The sequence below is a fragment of the Xenopus laevis genome, chromosome 9_10S (assembly GCF_017654675.1).
Source record: "Xenopus laevis strain J_2021 chromosome 9_10S, Xenopus_laevis_v10.1, whole genome shotgun sequence".
NCBI classification, from domain to species: domain Eukaryota; kingdom Metazoa; phylum Chordata; class Amphibia; order Anura; family Pipidae; genus Xenopus; species Xenopus laevis.
In genome coordinates this window covers 22,647,374-22,663,741 of record NC_054388.1, presented here as the reverse complement: position 1 = coordinate 22,663,741, position 16,368 = coordinate 22,647,374, and the positions used below count along the sequence as shown (strand labels likewise).

The following is a 16,368-nucleotide window of genomic DNA, read 5'->3' as shown; positions in this document are numbered from 1 at the left end:
AGAAAATCAGAAATAAGGGCTGATCTAAAACTGAACTAAGCTCTCTTAGAACCCGGGGGTGTATGCCATCAGGCCCTGGAGCCTTGTTTACATTAATTTGTATTAAAGCTTTTTGAATCATATCCTGAGTCAGCCACTGACTAGATTGAGCTGAACCATTCGTGCAGTTATTAAGTGAGCCTGTGAACCCAGACTCCTCTATTGTATACACTGAAGAAAAGAACTGATTTAACACATTTGCCTTATCTGTATCTGTTACAACCATACTGGTACCATTATTTAATGGAGCAACACTCTCAACCTGCATCTTTTTACTATTAATATATTTAAAAAACTTTTTAGGGTTAGTTTTCACCTCCACCGCAATTAACTCTTCATTTCTTTTCTTAGCCTTCCAGATTGCTGATTTACAACATTTATTACAGTGTTTATATTCATTAAATGCAGCTTCTGTCCCTACAGATTAGTAGTTTTTAAATGCCTTTCTCTTCTTTCCTATTAACTTTTTTACTTCTGTATTAAGCCACACAGGATGATTCTTAGAGCTTCTACGTTTAGTCCTTAAGGGAATAAATTGAGAACAGTAATGATTTAATATCATTTTAAAGGACAACCATTTCTGCGCTGTGTTTTTAGCTGAAAACCTAATGCCCCAATCAATGCTCTGTAGGGCAGCCCTCAAGGCACTAAAATTAGCTTTTCCAAAATTCATGGTTTTTGTTGCCCCAGTATATTTTTGTTTTTTGCAACAAAATAATAGATTATAGGAGAGTTGGGGTTGGGGGAAGGAACAGGGATGCAGGGAGACTACACACCTGTCAGGCTAAATACAGAAAGTATAAAATAACATTTGGGATTCCAATTGCTGTATAGTTAAAATAAGTGCAAGTTAAGAAATAATAAAATGTCTGAAATCTCCTATATTCACATATAAGAGGGGTAACACTGACAGCATTTGGAGTGACAGTTGGCCACTTGGTGTTCAGGTTTCTCCTCTAATGCTATTAATGTTCATATTTCTCTCAATACCTCACTTTGTATATAAAATGTACTTCTTAAAAAGCGTTTAAGGCAAAAGTTAAGAAATAATTAAGGGCAAAAGTCTCAAATCTCCCATGTTCCCATTTAACAGGGGTCACTGACTGTTTGGAGTGACAGTTGACAGTTGGCCACTTGGTGTTCAGGTTTCTCCTCTAATGCTATTATTATTCATATTTCTCTTTGTATCTTACTTTGTATATAAAACTGCCTTCTTAAAAAGGTTTTAAGCAAAAAGTATTAGAGCTGCAATTTCCCAGTCACTGTTACTCATGTCCTGAATGTCCCACCATCCCTTGTCAGACCTGCAGCCTGTGGTACCGAATCCTGGATTCGGTGCATCCCTATTTCTAACTGTTAGGGCTATTCCACACGGGGAGATAGCCACGCGTTTGCGGTCGCGGCGACAAAGCGCCGCGCCAGACGCCGCGACCGGCGCAGGCGACAGTTTTGTATGGGCGCCTATGTAAAAACGCCTGTGCTAACCACACGAGGCGATGCGCTTTTCAACAGTCGCCTGAAAATGCCTCGCCAGGCTTTTTCAGGCGACTGTTGAAAAGCGCATCGCCTCGTGTGGTTAGCACAGGCGTTTTTACATAGGCGCCCATACAAAACTGTCGCCTGCGCCGGTCGCGGCGACTGGCGCGGCGCTTTGTCGCCGCGACCGCAAACGCGTGGCTATCTCCCCGTGTGGACTAGCCCTTACTGACCTACAAATCCCAGCATCCCTTGTCTGGCCTGCAGTCTATAGTCTTCTAACTGTTACTGACCTATAAATCCCAGCATCCCTTGTCTGACCTGCTTCCTATAATCTTCTAACTGTTCCTGACCTACAAATCCCAGCATCCCTTGTCTGAACTGCAGCATGTAGTGCACATCCCAGCATCCCTTGTCTGACCTGCAGCCTGTAGTACCAATTCCAGCATCCCTTGTCAGACCTGTAGCCTATAGTACAAATCCCAGCATCCCTTGTCAGACCTGTAGCCTATAGTACAAATCCCAGCATCCCTTGTCAGACCTGCAGCCTTTAGTACAAATCCCAGCATCCTTTGTCTGACCTGCAGCCTGTAGTAGAAATCCCAGCATCCCTTGTCTGACCTGCAGCCTATAATCTTCTAACTGTTACTGACCTACAAATCTCAGCATCCCTTGTCTGAACTGCAGCCTGTAGTGCACATCCCAGCATCCCTTGTCTGACCTGCAGCCTGTAGTACAAATCCCAGCATCTCTTGTCTGACCTGCAGCCTATAATCTTCCAAGTGTTACTGACGTACAAATCCCAGCATCCCTTGTCTGACCTGCAGCCTGTAGTACAAATCTCAGCATCCCTTGTCTGACCTGCAACCTATAGTACAAATCCCAGCATCCCTTGTCAGACCTGCAGCCTCTAGTACAAATCCCAGCATCCCTTGTCTGACCTGCAGCCTGTAGTACAAATCCCAGTATCCCTTGTCTGACCTGCAGCCTATAGTACAAATCCCAGCATCCCTTGTCAGACCTGCAGCCTCTAGTACAAATCCCAGCATCCCTTGTCTGGCCTGCAGCCTGTAGTCTTCTTTTTCCATTCAAAATTTTATTGATTTTCAATTGCCAAAGAAAAGAATGTTGTCAACAAATGTAACATAGGATTAATGTGCTAGGCATAACATACAAAACTGTAGTCTGATTGCTTCATTTGTCAGTATCATGACATGCTATTCACACATTATTATCTATCATGATAGAGTGAGTCTCCTCTTGTCCCATTTCTCCTGGTTCAGCATACTTTGTGTCGCTGGTTGCCTGTAGTCTTCTAACTGTTACTGACCTACAAATCCAAGCATCCCTTGTCAGTCCTGCAGCCTGTAGTACAAATCCCATCATCCCTTGTCAGACCTGTAGCCTATAGTACAAATCCCAGCATCCTTTGTCAGACCTGTATCCTATAGTACAAATCCCAGCATCCCTTGTCAGACCTGTAGCCTATAGTACAAATCCCAGCATCCCTTGTCAGACCTGCAGCCTGTAGTCTTCTAACTGTTACTGACCTACAAATCCCAGTATTGCTTGTCAGACCTACAGCCTGTAGTACAAATCCCAGCATCCCTTGTCAGACCTGCAGCCTGTAGTACAAATCCCAGCATCCCTTGTCTGACCTGCAGCCTATAATCTTCTAACTGTTACTGACCTACAAATCCCAGCATCCCTTGACAGACCGGCAGCCTGTAGTACAAATCCCAGCATCCCTTGTCAGGCCTGCAGCCTGTAGTCTTCTAACTGTTACTGACCTACAAATCCCAGAATCCCTTGTCAGACCTGCAGCCTGTAGTACAAATCCCAGCATCCCTTGTCTGACCTGTAGCCTATAATCTTCTAACTGTTACTGACCTACAAATCCCAGCATCCCTTGTCAGACCTGCAGCCTGTAGTACAAATCCCAGCATCCCTTGTCAGACCTGCAGCCTGTAGTACAAATCCCAGCATCCCTTGTCAGACCTGCAGCCTATAATCTTCTGTTACTGACCTACAAATCCCAGCATCCCTTGTCAGACCTGCAGCCTGTAGTTTTCTAGCTGTTACTGACTTAAAAATCCCAGAATCCCTTGTCAGACCTGCAGCTTGTGGTCTTCTAACTTTTACTGAACTACAAATCCCAGCATCCCTTGTCAGACCTGCAGCTTGTGGTCTTCCAACAGTTACTGAACTACAAATCCCAGCATCCCTTGTCAGACCTGTAATCTATAGTACAAATCCCAGCATCCCTTGTCAGACCTACAGCCTGTGGTCTTTTAGCTGTTACTGACCTACAAATCCCTTGTCAGACCTGCAGCCTGTAGTCTTCTAACTGCTAATGACCTATAAATCCCAGCATCCCTTGTCAGACCTGCAGCCTGTAGTCTTCTAACTGTTACTGACCTACAAATCCCAGCATCCCTTGTCAGACCTGCAGCCTGTAGTCTTCTAACTGTTACTGACCTACAAATCCCAGTATTGCTTGTCAGACCTGCAGCCTGTAGTACAAATCCCAGCATCCCTTGTCAGACCTACAGCCTGTGGTCTTTTAGCTGTTACTGACCTACAAATCCCTTGTCAGACCTGCAGCCTGTAGTCTTCTAACTGCTAATGACCTATAAATCCCAGCATCCCTTGTCAGACCTGCAGCCTGTAGTCTTCTAACTGTTACTGACCTACAAATCCCAGCATCCCTTGTCTGACCTGCAGCCTGTAGTACAAATCCCAACATCCCTTGTCTGACCTGCAGCCTATCATTTTCTAACTGTTACTGACCTAAAATCCCAACATCCCTTGTCTGTCCTGCAGCCTGTATTCTTCTAACTGTTACTGACCTACAAATCCCAGCATCCCTTGTCAGAATTGCAGCCTGTAGTCTTCTAACTGTTACTGACCTACAAATCCCAGTATCCCTTGTCAGACCTGCAGCCTGTAGTCTTCTGTTACAGACCTACAAATCCCAGCATCCCTTGTCTGACCTGCAGCCTGTAGAACAAATCCCACCATTCCTTGTCTGACCTGCAGCCTATAATCTTCTAACTGTTACTGACCTACAAATCCCAGCATCCCTTGACAGACCGGCAGCCTGTAGTACAAATCCCAGCATCCCTTGTCAGACCTGCAGCCTGTAGTCTTCTAACTGTTACTGACCTACAAATCCCAGAATCCCTTGTCAGACCTGCAGCCTGTAGTACAAATCCCAGCATCCCTTGTCTGACCTGTAGCCTATAATCTTCTAACTGTTACTGACCTACAAATCCCAGCATCCTTCGTCAGACCTGCAGCCTGTAGTACAAATCCCAGCATCCCTTGTCAGACCTGCAGCCTGTAGTACAAATCCCAGCATCCCTTGTCAGACCTGCAGCCTATAATCTTCTGTTACTGACCTACAAATCCCAGCATCCCTTGTCAGACCTGCAGCCTGTAGTTTTCTAGCTGTTACTGACTTAAAAATCCCAGCATCCCTTGTCAGACCTGCAGCTTGTGGTCTTCTAACTTTTACTGAACTACAAATCCCAGCATCCCTTGTCAGACCTGCAGCTTGTGGTCTTCCAACAGTTACTGAACTACAAATCCCAGCATCCCTTGTCAGACCTGTAACCTATAGTACAAATCCCAGCATCCCTTGTCTGACCTGCAGCCTGTAATACAAATCCCAACATCCCTTGTCTGACCTGCAGCCTATAATCTTCTAACTCTTACTGACCTACAAATCCCAGCATCCCTTGTCAGACCTGCAGCCTGTAGTGCACATCCCAGCATCCCTTGTCTGACCTGCAACCTATAGTACAAATCCCAGCATCCCTTGTCTGACCTGCAGCCTATAATTTTCTAACTGTTACTGACCTAAAATCCCAGCATCCCTTGTCTGTCCTGCAGCCTGTAGTCTTCTAACTGTTACTGACCTACAAATACCAGCATCCCTTGTCAGAATTTCAGCCTGTAGTCTTCTAACTGTTACTGACCTGCAAATCCCAGTATCCCTTGTCACACCTGCAGCCTGTAGTCTTCTGTTACGGACCTAGAAATCCCAGCATCCCTTGTCTGACCTGCAGCCTGTAGTACAAATCCCAGCATCCCTTGTCTGACCTGCAGCCTGTAGTACAAATCCCACCATCCCTTGTCTGACCTGCAGCCTATAATCTTCTAACTGTTACTGACCTACAAATCCCAGCATCCCTTGACAGACCGGCAGCCTGTAGTACAAATCCCAGCATCCCTTGTCAGACCTGCAGCCTGTAGTCTTCTAACTGTTACTGACCTACAAATCCTAGCATCCCTTATCGGACCTGCAGCCTGCAGTACAAATCACAGCATCCCTTGTCAGACCTGCTGCCTATAGTCTTCTAACTGTTGCTGACCTGCAAATCCCAGAATCCCTTGTCAGACCTGCAGCCTGTAGTACAAATCCTAGCATCCTTTGTCTGACCTGTAGCCTATAATCTTCTAACTGTTACTGACCTACAAATCCCAGCATCCCTTGTCAGACCTGCAGCCTGTAGTACAAATCCCAGCATCCCTTGTCAGACCTGCAGCCTGTAGTACAAATCCCAGCATCCTTTGTCAGACCTGCAGCCTATAATCTTCTGTTACTGACCTACAAATCCCAGCATCCCTTGTCAGACCTGCAGCTTGTGGTCTTCTAACTTTTACTGAACTACAAATCCCAGCATCCCTTGTCAGACCTGTAACCTACAGTACAAATCTCAGCATCCCATGTCAGACCTGCAGCCTGTGGTCTTTTAGCTGTTACTGACCTACAAATCCCTTGTCAGACCTGTAGCCTGTAGTCTTCTAACTGTTAATGACCTATAAATCCCAGCATCCCTTGTCAGACCTGCAGCCTGTAGTCTTCTAACTGTTACTGACCTACAAATCTCAGCATCCCTTGTCAGACCTGCAGCCTGTAGTCTTCTAGCTGTTACTGACCTACAAATCCCAGCATCCCTTGCCAGACCTGCAGCCAGTAGTAAAAATCCCAGCATCTTTTGTCAGACCTGCAGCCTGTAGTACAAATCCCAGCATCCCTTGTCAGACCTGTAGCCTATAGTACAAATCCCAGCATCCCTTGTCAGACCCGTAGCCTATAGTACAAATCCCAGCATTCCTTGTCAGACCTGTAGCCTATAGCACAAATCCCAGCATCCCTTGTCAGACCTGCAGCCTGTGGTCTTTTAGCTGTTACTGACCTACAAATCCCAGCATCCCTTGTCAGACCTGCAGCCTGTAGTACAAATCCCAGCATCCCTTGCCAGACCAGCAGCCTATAGTACAAATCCCAACATCCCTTGTCAGACCTGCAGCCTGTAGTACAAATCCCAGCATCCCTTGTCAGAACTGCAGCCTGCGGTCTTTGAGCTGTTACTGACCTACAAATCCCAGCATCCCTTGTCAGACCTGTAGCCTATAGTACAAATCCCAGCATCCCTTGTCAGATCTGTAGCCTGTAGTACAAATCCCAGCATCCCTTGTCGGACCTGTAGCCTGTAGTACAAATCCCAGCATCCCTTGTCGGACCTGTAGCCTGTAGTACAAATCCCAGCATCCCTTTTCAGACCTGCAGCCTGTATTCTTCCAGCTGTTACTGACCTACAAATCCCAGCATCCCTTGCCAGACCAGCAGACTGTAGTACAAATCCCAACATCCCTTGTCAGATCTGTAGCCTGTAGTACAAATCCCAGCATCCCTTGTCGGACCTGTAGCCTGTAGTACAAATCCCAGCATCCCTTGTCGGACCTGTAGCCTGTAGTACAAATTCCAGCATACCTTGTCGGACCTGTAGCCTGTAGTACAAATCCCAGCATCCCTTGTCAGACCTGCAGCCTGTAGTCTTCCAGCTGTTACTGACCTACAAATCCCAGCATCCCTTGCCAGACCAGCAGCCTGTAGTACACATCCCAACATCCCTTGTCAGACCTGCAGCCTGTAGCCTATAGTACAAATCCCAGCATCCCTTGTCAGACCTGTAGCCTATAGTACAAATCCCAGCATCCCCTGTCGAACCTGTAGCCTGTAGTACAAATCCCAGCATCTCTTGTCAGACCTGCAGCCTGTAGTACAAATCCCAGCATCTCTTTTCAGACCTGCAGCCTGTAGTCTTCTAGCTCTTAATGAACTACAAATCCCTGCATCCCTTTTCAGACCAACAGCTTGTGGTCTTCTAACTGTTACTGACCTACAAATCCTAACATTCCTTGTCAGACCTGCAGCCTGTGGTCTTTTAGCTGTTACTGACATACAAATCCCAGCATCCCTTGTCTGACCTGCAGCCTGTAGTCTTCTATCTCTTAATGAACTACAAATCCCAGCATCTTTTGTCAGACCAGCAGCTTGTGGTCTTCTAAATGTTACTGACCTACAAATCCTAACATTCCTTGACAGACTTGCAGCCTGTGGTATTTTAGCTGTTACTGACCTACAAATCCCAGCACCCCTTGTCTGACCTGCAGCCTGTAGTCTTCTATCTCTTAATGAACTACAAATCCCAGCATCCCTTGTCAGACCAGCAGCTTGTGGTCTTCTAGCTGTTACTGACCTACAAATTCCAGAATCCCTTGTCAGATCTGCAGCCTGTACTATTCCTGCAATCGCTGCAAATGCTGCAATCTGTTTAATTTCATTTCATTTAAAGGAGAACTTTGCTTTAATGCTGTTGATGCAAAAGGAAAAACTGATGCTAAATTTTGTTTTTTGGAAATCAGATTTTAAAATTAATGGTCAGAATAAAAATAACAGATAAAAGACAAACAATATATATACGTTTAGGGTTTGTTGTGGTACAATGGAAGAATTGGTTGAGGGTGTGAATACTTATATACAGGGCAGCCATCAGGGGGGGAAAGGAGGGAGAGTTGTAGGGGGCCACGAGGGTAAGGGGAGCACTGCCACGCTGCACTTTCTTGATTAGCCGGGCCCCCCTGCTTTCTGAGAACTGCTGACTTCGGGAAGGCAGGGCGGGAGCACAAGGGGAGGTATCTTCTGTCCATTACTTCCCCTTATTGGTCACTGAGTTTAAGTCCCGGTTGAGCTGCTCAGGGATTGGAGAGCTGAGGTTTGAACTTCTCCTCCAGCTCATCCAATTACCATGCAGCTTTACCAGGACTTGAAATTCTGTGACCAATAAGGGAAGAAAATACTGTCACTGGAAGAACATGCAGCCACCTGTGCTCCCCTCCTCCCTTCTGTAGTTGGCAGCTCACTGACAGCAGGTGGGCCACACTAATGAAGTAAGTGCACATGGCAGGGCCCCCCTAAAGGTAACCCTTTGTGGTCCCTGTTGTGTGGTGGGGCCCTGGGCACCAAATTTTTTTTAAACTTCTGGGGGGGCAAGTTTTTTTACATGGACGTTTAATGGGGGCCCTGGCCACCAATTTTCTTATAACATGGGGGGGGGCCCTGGCCACCAATTTTTTCCCCATGTGGGGTCCTGGCCACCAATTTTTTTAATGGGGTGCCCTGACCACAAATGTTTTTTATAATGGGGGGGCCCTGACCACCAATATTTTTTTATTAACATGTGGGAACCATAGCCACCAATATTTTTTTTTTTTTGTGTGATGGGGGGTGGACCTGTGGGGTGGGGAGGGCAGTCCTGTAGGTGGGGCTTGTGGTGGACGCAGCCCAGGGGGCCCAGGATATTTTTTCGTATGGGGCCCTGCGATTTCTGATGGCGGTCCTGCTTATATAAGGCAGTGAATCCTGAAATGTATAGCAGAGAGGGCTGGTGCATGTGAGCTCACAATCTCTTCTTTCTTTCTGTATCCCCACACAGTGAAATTTCAGAGCAACGAAGTGTTTTCATAGCGTTTTTGAAGCGATTTTCAGAGTGATTTCCCGAGTGATTTCACAGCGATTGTTTTATAGAGATATTCAGTGAAATTCCATCTGATTTTTGGCGTTTGAAAAAAAACATCTTCCTTTGACGTCAGCTGATATCTCTTTTTAACACAACAGCTCTTTTAAGAGCTAAAAAACTTAGGCGCAATGCCATTCTTCGCCCCTTGGAGGAAGGTAAGGCAACTGCTACTATTTTATCTGAATTTAGGGTTTTGCTGTATAGAGAACAGGTACAGATAAAGTATAGAATGTAATAGAATCTTTCTCTTCTCCTTCAGCCACAGGCGGAATCCAGACCCCTCTCCGAGATTTATAAGGTTAGAAGAAAGGAGGGTAAAACACTCAACCTTTCTGTCTGTATTACAGGGACGACACCATCGTAGAGGCGTGGTAGCGGTGAAGATCGCCAACATCAGCCGAGTGCTGTATCTTTATAATTTCAATCACTATATATCAATCCTATTTGTGTACTTGCCCATGTGAGCTAAAGGGATTTCTATTATTCCACTCCAGGACGAAGAGTCAGTCTGCAGGGAGCTGAAGTTTCTCCAGCAGTTCAGCGGCCTCAAGAACATCGCCTCTTACTATGGAGCCTACTACAGGGCTCCACTCACGGAGTGCTCATCGGAGCTCTTGGAAGTAAGAAATGATTTACTGTATCGTGTTAATTCCTCTTGTGCCAAAACAATCTCCACTTTAAGTGATCAAATACATGACATTAAATAATTTCTATATTTTGCAGATTGTTCTCGAGTACTGTGGTGGAGGCTCTCTCTACAACCTCATCAGCAAGACTAATGACCAATCCCTGAAGGAGAACTGGATTGGCTATGTCTGCAAGGAGGTTTTAAAGGTAAGGCCAGATTTACCCCTTAACGACTCTTCTTTAATTGCATAAATTATATATGCATTCTCTTTGTTAGGAATGTTTAGTCTTATGTCTTTTATAGTCTTATAACCTACTGTACATCTCAATCTCCCCAGGGGCTGCACCACATCCACAAGAACCGGGCCGTTCATAAAGACATCAAGAGCCCGAACATCATGCTCACAGAGACGGCCAAAGTGAAGATCAGTGAGTAAAACTTACAGTTATTAGAGTAATGGATGGTGGGGCGTTTCTGTGAATATGGAGTCAGGGGGTTTCATAATTCAGGTTTCTATCTTATTGTGGTTAAACAAGTTATTTTCCATTAATAGATTCTATCTGTCATTTCAGTCGACTTTGGACACAGCTGGGACCTGGACCCGCAAACTGGGTTGTGCGATGAAGCGGAAGGGACTCCACATTGGATGGCACCTGAGGCCATAAGGCAGAAGGGCCAGCGCCTGGCGTTCGACACCAAAGTATGTTGTACTTATAATACAACATAGAGCACATAGAACACAGAGCATTTACTTATCAGTGTTACTGGGACATAGAAGCAGTCATTTTCTCATGGAGAGAAAGGAGTTTTTCAGAAACGTTGGGTTTCTTAACTTTTTGCACAATGTGTCTGCTTTAATATATTTGCTCATTTGCATTGTGACACTGGTGTTATGTACTGTGACTGCTATTGTTTGTAATGGAGATGTATTGATGTAGACAAGTTTATATATAATAAAGCATTTTTTCACTTTTACATATACCATGATGTGTTCATTTACTAGGGGGTGCATTGGGCTATTTTAGAAGTTGTATTCTGTTCTATTTCGGCCATAATTGAGCTAAGGAGAATGGCGTGTACTTTTGCACCCATGATAATATATGTATAAGTTTCTAAAAGAGAATTGTAGCCATTTTACTTACATTTTATTAAACTCCCACTAACCCAATTCTCTCCTTCTAATGCTCTTTTGCAGTGTGACATCTGGTCGCTGGGGATAATCGCCATCGAAATGGCAGAGGGAAAAGCACGTAAGTGAATCACAACAATTGTGGCTACTTTATTTTATACATTGAGTAGCAGAGAAATTTGGGGTAATTTGCTATTTCCAGCAAAAAAGAACTTTTTCTATAGATTAAATAAATAACTTCTAGATATGTTTAATGGACCTGATATATATGTTTTTCACTTTTAGCATATGCAGGGCAATACCCGGTGGAGGACCTGATAATAGAAGCCCAACCACCGAAGCTTCAATCAAACAGATGGTGAGTCGGTCCCAGCTCGTGTCACTGTACATTGTACCTGTGCTTGCAGACATGGATCCCCCCACATTTTCTTATTAACACTTGGGACATTTGGCAACTCCTATATCCATTTAGCCGCTCCCACAGTCTGCCCTCACCATGCCCCTTGCCTGTACAAATTTGGAATAATGGGGGAGATTTCAGTCTCAGCTCAGGGGGATGTGTATTTTGTTTAAATACCTCCTAAATATAAATAGAGGTTTTTCTACTGCAGACTTTAAATGTGGCCCATGAGATGCAGGCAGGGATATGTGTGTTTTCAGGGAAATATAAGTGGATGCAGAGCAGATATGATATATTTTATGTATATAATTACTGTCTATGTCTCAGGGGCATAACAGTATAACTATGGGCCCCATGTGCACTATGGTGCAGTTAGGAGAGGGTGTGGGAAAATCACAGGACCTTACTTTGTCCCTCATAGCCTTATAGACATCTCGATTTGCCACTGATATCATTTGTTATACCCTTGTTGACCAGTTTGGGATAGTGGTGGGGAATCTTGGGTTGGTGAACACTTGTATGTATGTATGTATAACTTTATTTGTAAAGCGCTGTTAAGGAGCCACAGCGCTGTACAGTGGATAAAAGTACAATATATATAAAAGTATCCATGGGGGAGACAAATCACATAATAAATATATATAGAATCATAGGACAATGAGCTAAAGTGCTATGTGGTAAGAGACATAGTGGGAAGGAGTCCCCTGCACTGTAGAGCTTACAGTCTAAGGGGCAAATTCATCAATGGTCGAATTTCGAGGGGTTAAATCCCTCGAAATTCGACTGGGGAATAGAATCAAATAGGCAATTCGGGCGAATTTACGCGCTGGCGAATAGTCGAATTGGCGAATATTCGCCAGGCGAAAAGGCGCCCGATCGAATATTCGCTCGAAGGATTTTCGTTCGATCGAATGCCTTTTTATTCGATCAAAAACTTGGAAAACAAGTCTATGGGACTTTCCCATAGGCTTTTAAAGCAATTCGGTAGGTTTTAGGTGCCGAAGTAGGCAGTCGAAGTATTTTTAAAAGAGACAGTACTTCGATTATCGAATGGGCGAATATTCGCAGCGTTTTTGCGCTCGATCCAGTACTTCGACTATCGAATGGCGATTAGTCGCAGCGTTTTTGCGCTCGATCTATTCGAATCATTCTACTCAGGCGAATTTACGCCAATACGATAGTCGAGGAGCACAAAAAACCACTCGAAATTCGAATCCTTCACTCGAGCTTGATGAATCGGCCCCTTAGTGTATGGGAGGCTAACATACATAGAGGGATAGATGAAAGCTTGAGGGATAGATAGATAGATAGTTATACTGCAAAATATATGTATATTCTGGGGTACAGCTAATGGTTACTGGGTAAATAGAGGGATAGAGAGAGAGAGATAGATGATAAATAGATATATAGATAGATAGATACATAGATAGTGTGATAGCTAGATAGAGAGAGAGAGGGGGGGGATAGAAAATAGATAGATAGATGAAAGATATCGGCGATAGACAATAGATAGATAGAGGGAAAGATAGATAGATACAAGAGTCCTCTGCACTCAACCCATTATCAATATATTTAAGACAGCGACATTTTGTGCATACTGCTACTAAAAAATGCCTTACCCTTTAAACAAAACAGGGATTGTTTGTCCATATATTGCAATATATTTAAGCTGGCCAACTACATCAAAGTCATCCCATATCTGGCCAGTCCTATGCTCAATTTTATCTGATTCATTAAGAATTCTATTGCTTCATTATACATTTTACAAAGGGACTAGGTTTTACCTGCAACTTACTTGCTGCTTTCAAAGTAAACCTCCATACTTGGCTGCCCTTTTATTAGACACCAGTGGGATCACCTGACTATAGCTGGGAAGGGTGGGAGCTACAACATGGAGCTGGTCACTGCTCCTGTATAAACTATAACAAACAAGGGAAAGTTGTGCTCACCACTGTTTTTTAAAACCATTAGGCGGGGGTGCAATGAGGCTGTGACCACAAAATACATATAGTCAAATACAAGAGTCCTCTGCACTCAACCCATTATCAATATATTTAAGACAGCGACATTTTGTGCATACTGCTACTAAAAAATGCCTTACCCTTTAAACAAAACAGGCATTGTTTGTCCATATATTGCAATATATTTAAGCTGGCCAACTACGTCAAAGTCATCCCATATCTGGCCAGTCCTATGCTCAATTTTATCTGATTCATTAAGAATTCTATTGCTTCATTATACATTTTACAAAGGGACTAGCTATAGTCAGGTGATCCCACTGGTGTCTAATAAAAGGGCAGCCAAGTATGGAGGTTTACTTTGAAAGCAGCAAGTAAGTTGCAGGTAAAACCTAGTCCCTTTGTAAAATGTATAATGAAGCAATAGAATTCTTAATGAATCAGATAAAATTGAGCATAGGACTGGCCAGATATGGGATGACTTTGACGTAGTTGGCCAGCTTAAATATATTGCAATATATGGACAAACAATCCCTGTTTTTTTTAAAGGGTAAGGCATTTTTTAGTAGCAGTATGCACAAAATGTTGCTGTCTTAAATATATTGATAATGGGTTGAGTGCAGAGGAATCTTGTATTTGACTATATGTAATTTGTGGTCACAGCCTCATTGCACCCCCGCCTAATGGTTTTAAAAAATAGTGGTGAGCACAACTTTCCCTTGTTTGTTATAGATAGATATGCTGCAAAATATATATATATTCTGGGGTATAACTAATGGTTACTGGGTAAAAGCTTCTGGAATCTGGAAATAATGATCTGGGGATTTTATTTGCTAGCTAAAGCTAAAATCTCTTTTTTTCCAGGTCACAGCATTTTGTGTCCTTCTTGGAGTGCTGTCTGAAAAAGGATCCTTCAGAGAGATGGAGTGCTGAAGAACTCCGGCAGCACCCATTTGTCACCCAACTGCCACCTAAGAAGATCGTCAGGGCTGAGATTGAAGAACATCTCCGGACTCTGCAGAACTTACCGGCCAAGAAAGGTGAGGGAATCCATTATATTTGATGCGACTGCACCATCACACAGTGTAACTCAACAGCTGCAAGAATTGGTTTTATTATAATGGCACTGGGAATAATAAACATGTTTTAAGGGGTACTTAATATTATATTTTAATATAATGGTGACAATGGCGTTCTAAGACAGTTTGCATTTGGTCTTCAATTTGCATTTGGTCTTCAGTCTTTATGCATCACAAATATGATTTTTCCCTATAAAGGACTGAAGGTAGTAGCTCTCTGGACCCTGAAACAGCTGCGGCATGCTTATGACTTCTGCACACAGCCATCAGCAGAACAAGAAGCAGCTCTGCAAATGGCCCTGGAGGGCGTCTCCTGTTATTGTCTTGTGGCCAATACCATCAACAGCCCAGAACGAGTTTCCTGAATCACAGCCAAGGAAAAAGAAACATACACAGGGTAAGGTCCCATCTCCATTCAGTATTCCTGTACAATGGTTCTAAGCTGGTAAGCAAATAGCAATTTGATCCCCTGCTGCCTGGTGGATGTCTACATTGGTAGGACCCGAATCCTCACTGTGCACAAGAGGTGAGTTTCGGCTAGAAGATGCTCAAGTTTACATTTCTTGATTACAATCCTCTCCAAAATTAAGGTTTTCTGTGCTTATGAACATTAGCCTCGCTGCAGCAGCCGCACAATAACACAACAGGGAAAAATGCGATTGAGAAGGCTCATTCATTATTTCTTATTCCCATAGCCAGTGCATTTATTTCTAAAATTAGCCTGGGAGAAAAACTCCCTAACATGTTGGAACCCCTAAAGCAGTGGTCCCCAACCAGTAGCTCGCGAGCAACATGTTGCTCTCCAACCCCTTGGATGTTGCTCTCGGGGTCCTCAAAGCAGGTGCTTATTTTTGAATTTAAAGCTTGAAAGCAAGTTTTAATTGCATAAAAACGAAGTATAGTGCCAAGTAGAGCCCCTTGTTGGCTGCCTGTCAACATAGGGGCTACCGAATAGCCAATTACAGCCCTTATTTGGCACCCTAAGGGACTTTTTCATGTTTGTGTTGCTCCCCAACTCTTTTTACATTTGAATGTGGCTCACAGGTAAAAAAGGTTGGGGACCACTGCCCTAAAGAATAAGGCTTGTGCATAAATGCCATGCCTCTGAATGAGAATTAATGATGATCTATTACTGACTGATATTTTTTTCTCATACAGATCCAGTGGTGTCTGCAGCTCCACCAGCAACATCTCCTTTCAAGCTGATGCAGTTCAGCAAGTGGTAATTTCAAGATTCCTGCAACTACACCAGCAGGGACTTTATCTCCTTCTGTAGCTCCATGATCATATTCTTTTCAGACTACCACATCTCCACCAGTGGTGTCTTTGCTTCAGTTTACATCACTCCACCCACACACACACATCTCCACCTCACTTGAGGTGCCATAGTTCCATCCATCTTCCTTTTTTACAGACTACTACAACTCCAACATCTTGCCTTAAGCATCTACATTTCACAGAACCATAGCTCCAACATTCATATCCACCTTTACAGCTCCACCAGCAGCATTCACATTTTCAAACACCATAGCGCCACTATTAGGACCTTAGTTTTCATTAGTATCCAATTACCACATCTCTACCCAAGGACTTTTCATTTAATTTAACTCCACCACCAGCCCTTATACCTCTAAGAGCAAGCTCTGTCCTTGTGCTAACACACCTCCACCAATATCTTCTTTTATTTACATATCATCAAGAGTTTCTCCTCTTTAAAATATCTTTTAATCCTTGCCCTTCTTCCTGCACCTCCATTAGTTCTTCCATTCCACCAATACCAAGACATTT

General features: G+C 43.9%; 1 protein-coding gene across 1 annotated transcript; it reads left to right on the top strand.

The window, feature by feature from the left end:
• Positions 1-9,450: 9,450 nt before the first annotated feature.
• On the top strand, positions 9,451-15,932 carry LOC121398769 (traf2 and NCK-interacting protein kinase-like). The gene is made up of 11 exons (XM_041578044.1): positions 9,451-9,541; positions 9,646-9,684; positions 9,881-10,006; positions 10,110-10,220; positions 10,352-10,442; positions 10,587-10,714; positions 11,210-11,264; positions 11,429-11,501; positions 14,366-14,541; positions 14,779-14,977; positions 15,739-15,932. The coding sequence occupies exons 1-10, from the start codon at positions 9,515-9,517 to the stop codon at positions 14,943-14,945; spliced, it is 993 nt and encodes a 330-aa protein (XP_041433978.1). The 5' UTR covers positions 9,451-9,514; the 3' UTR covers positions 14,946-14,977; positions 15,739-15,932.
• The last annotated feature ends 436 nt before the right edge of the window (positions 15,933-16,368 follow it).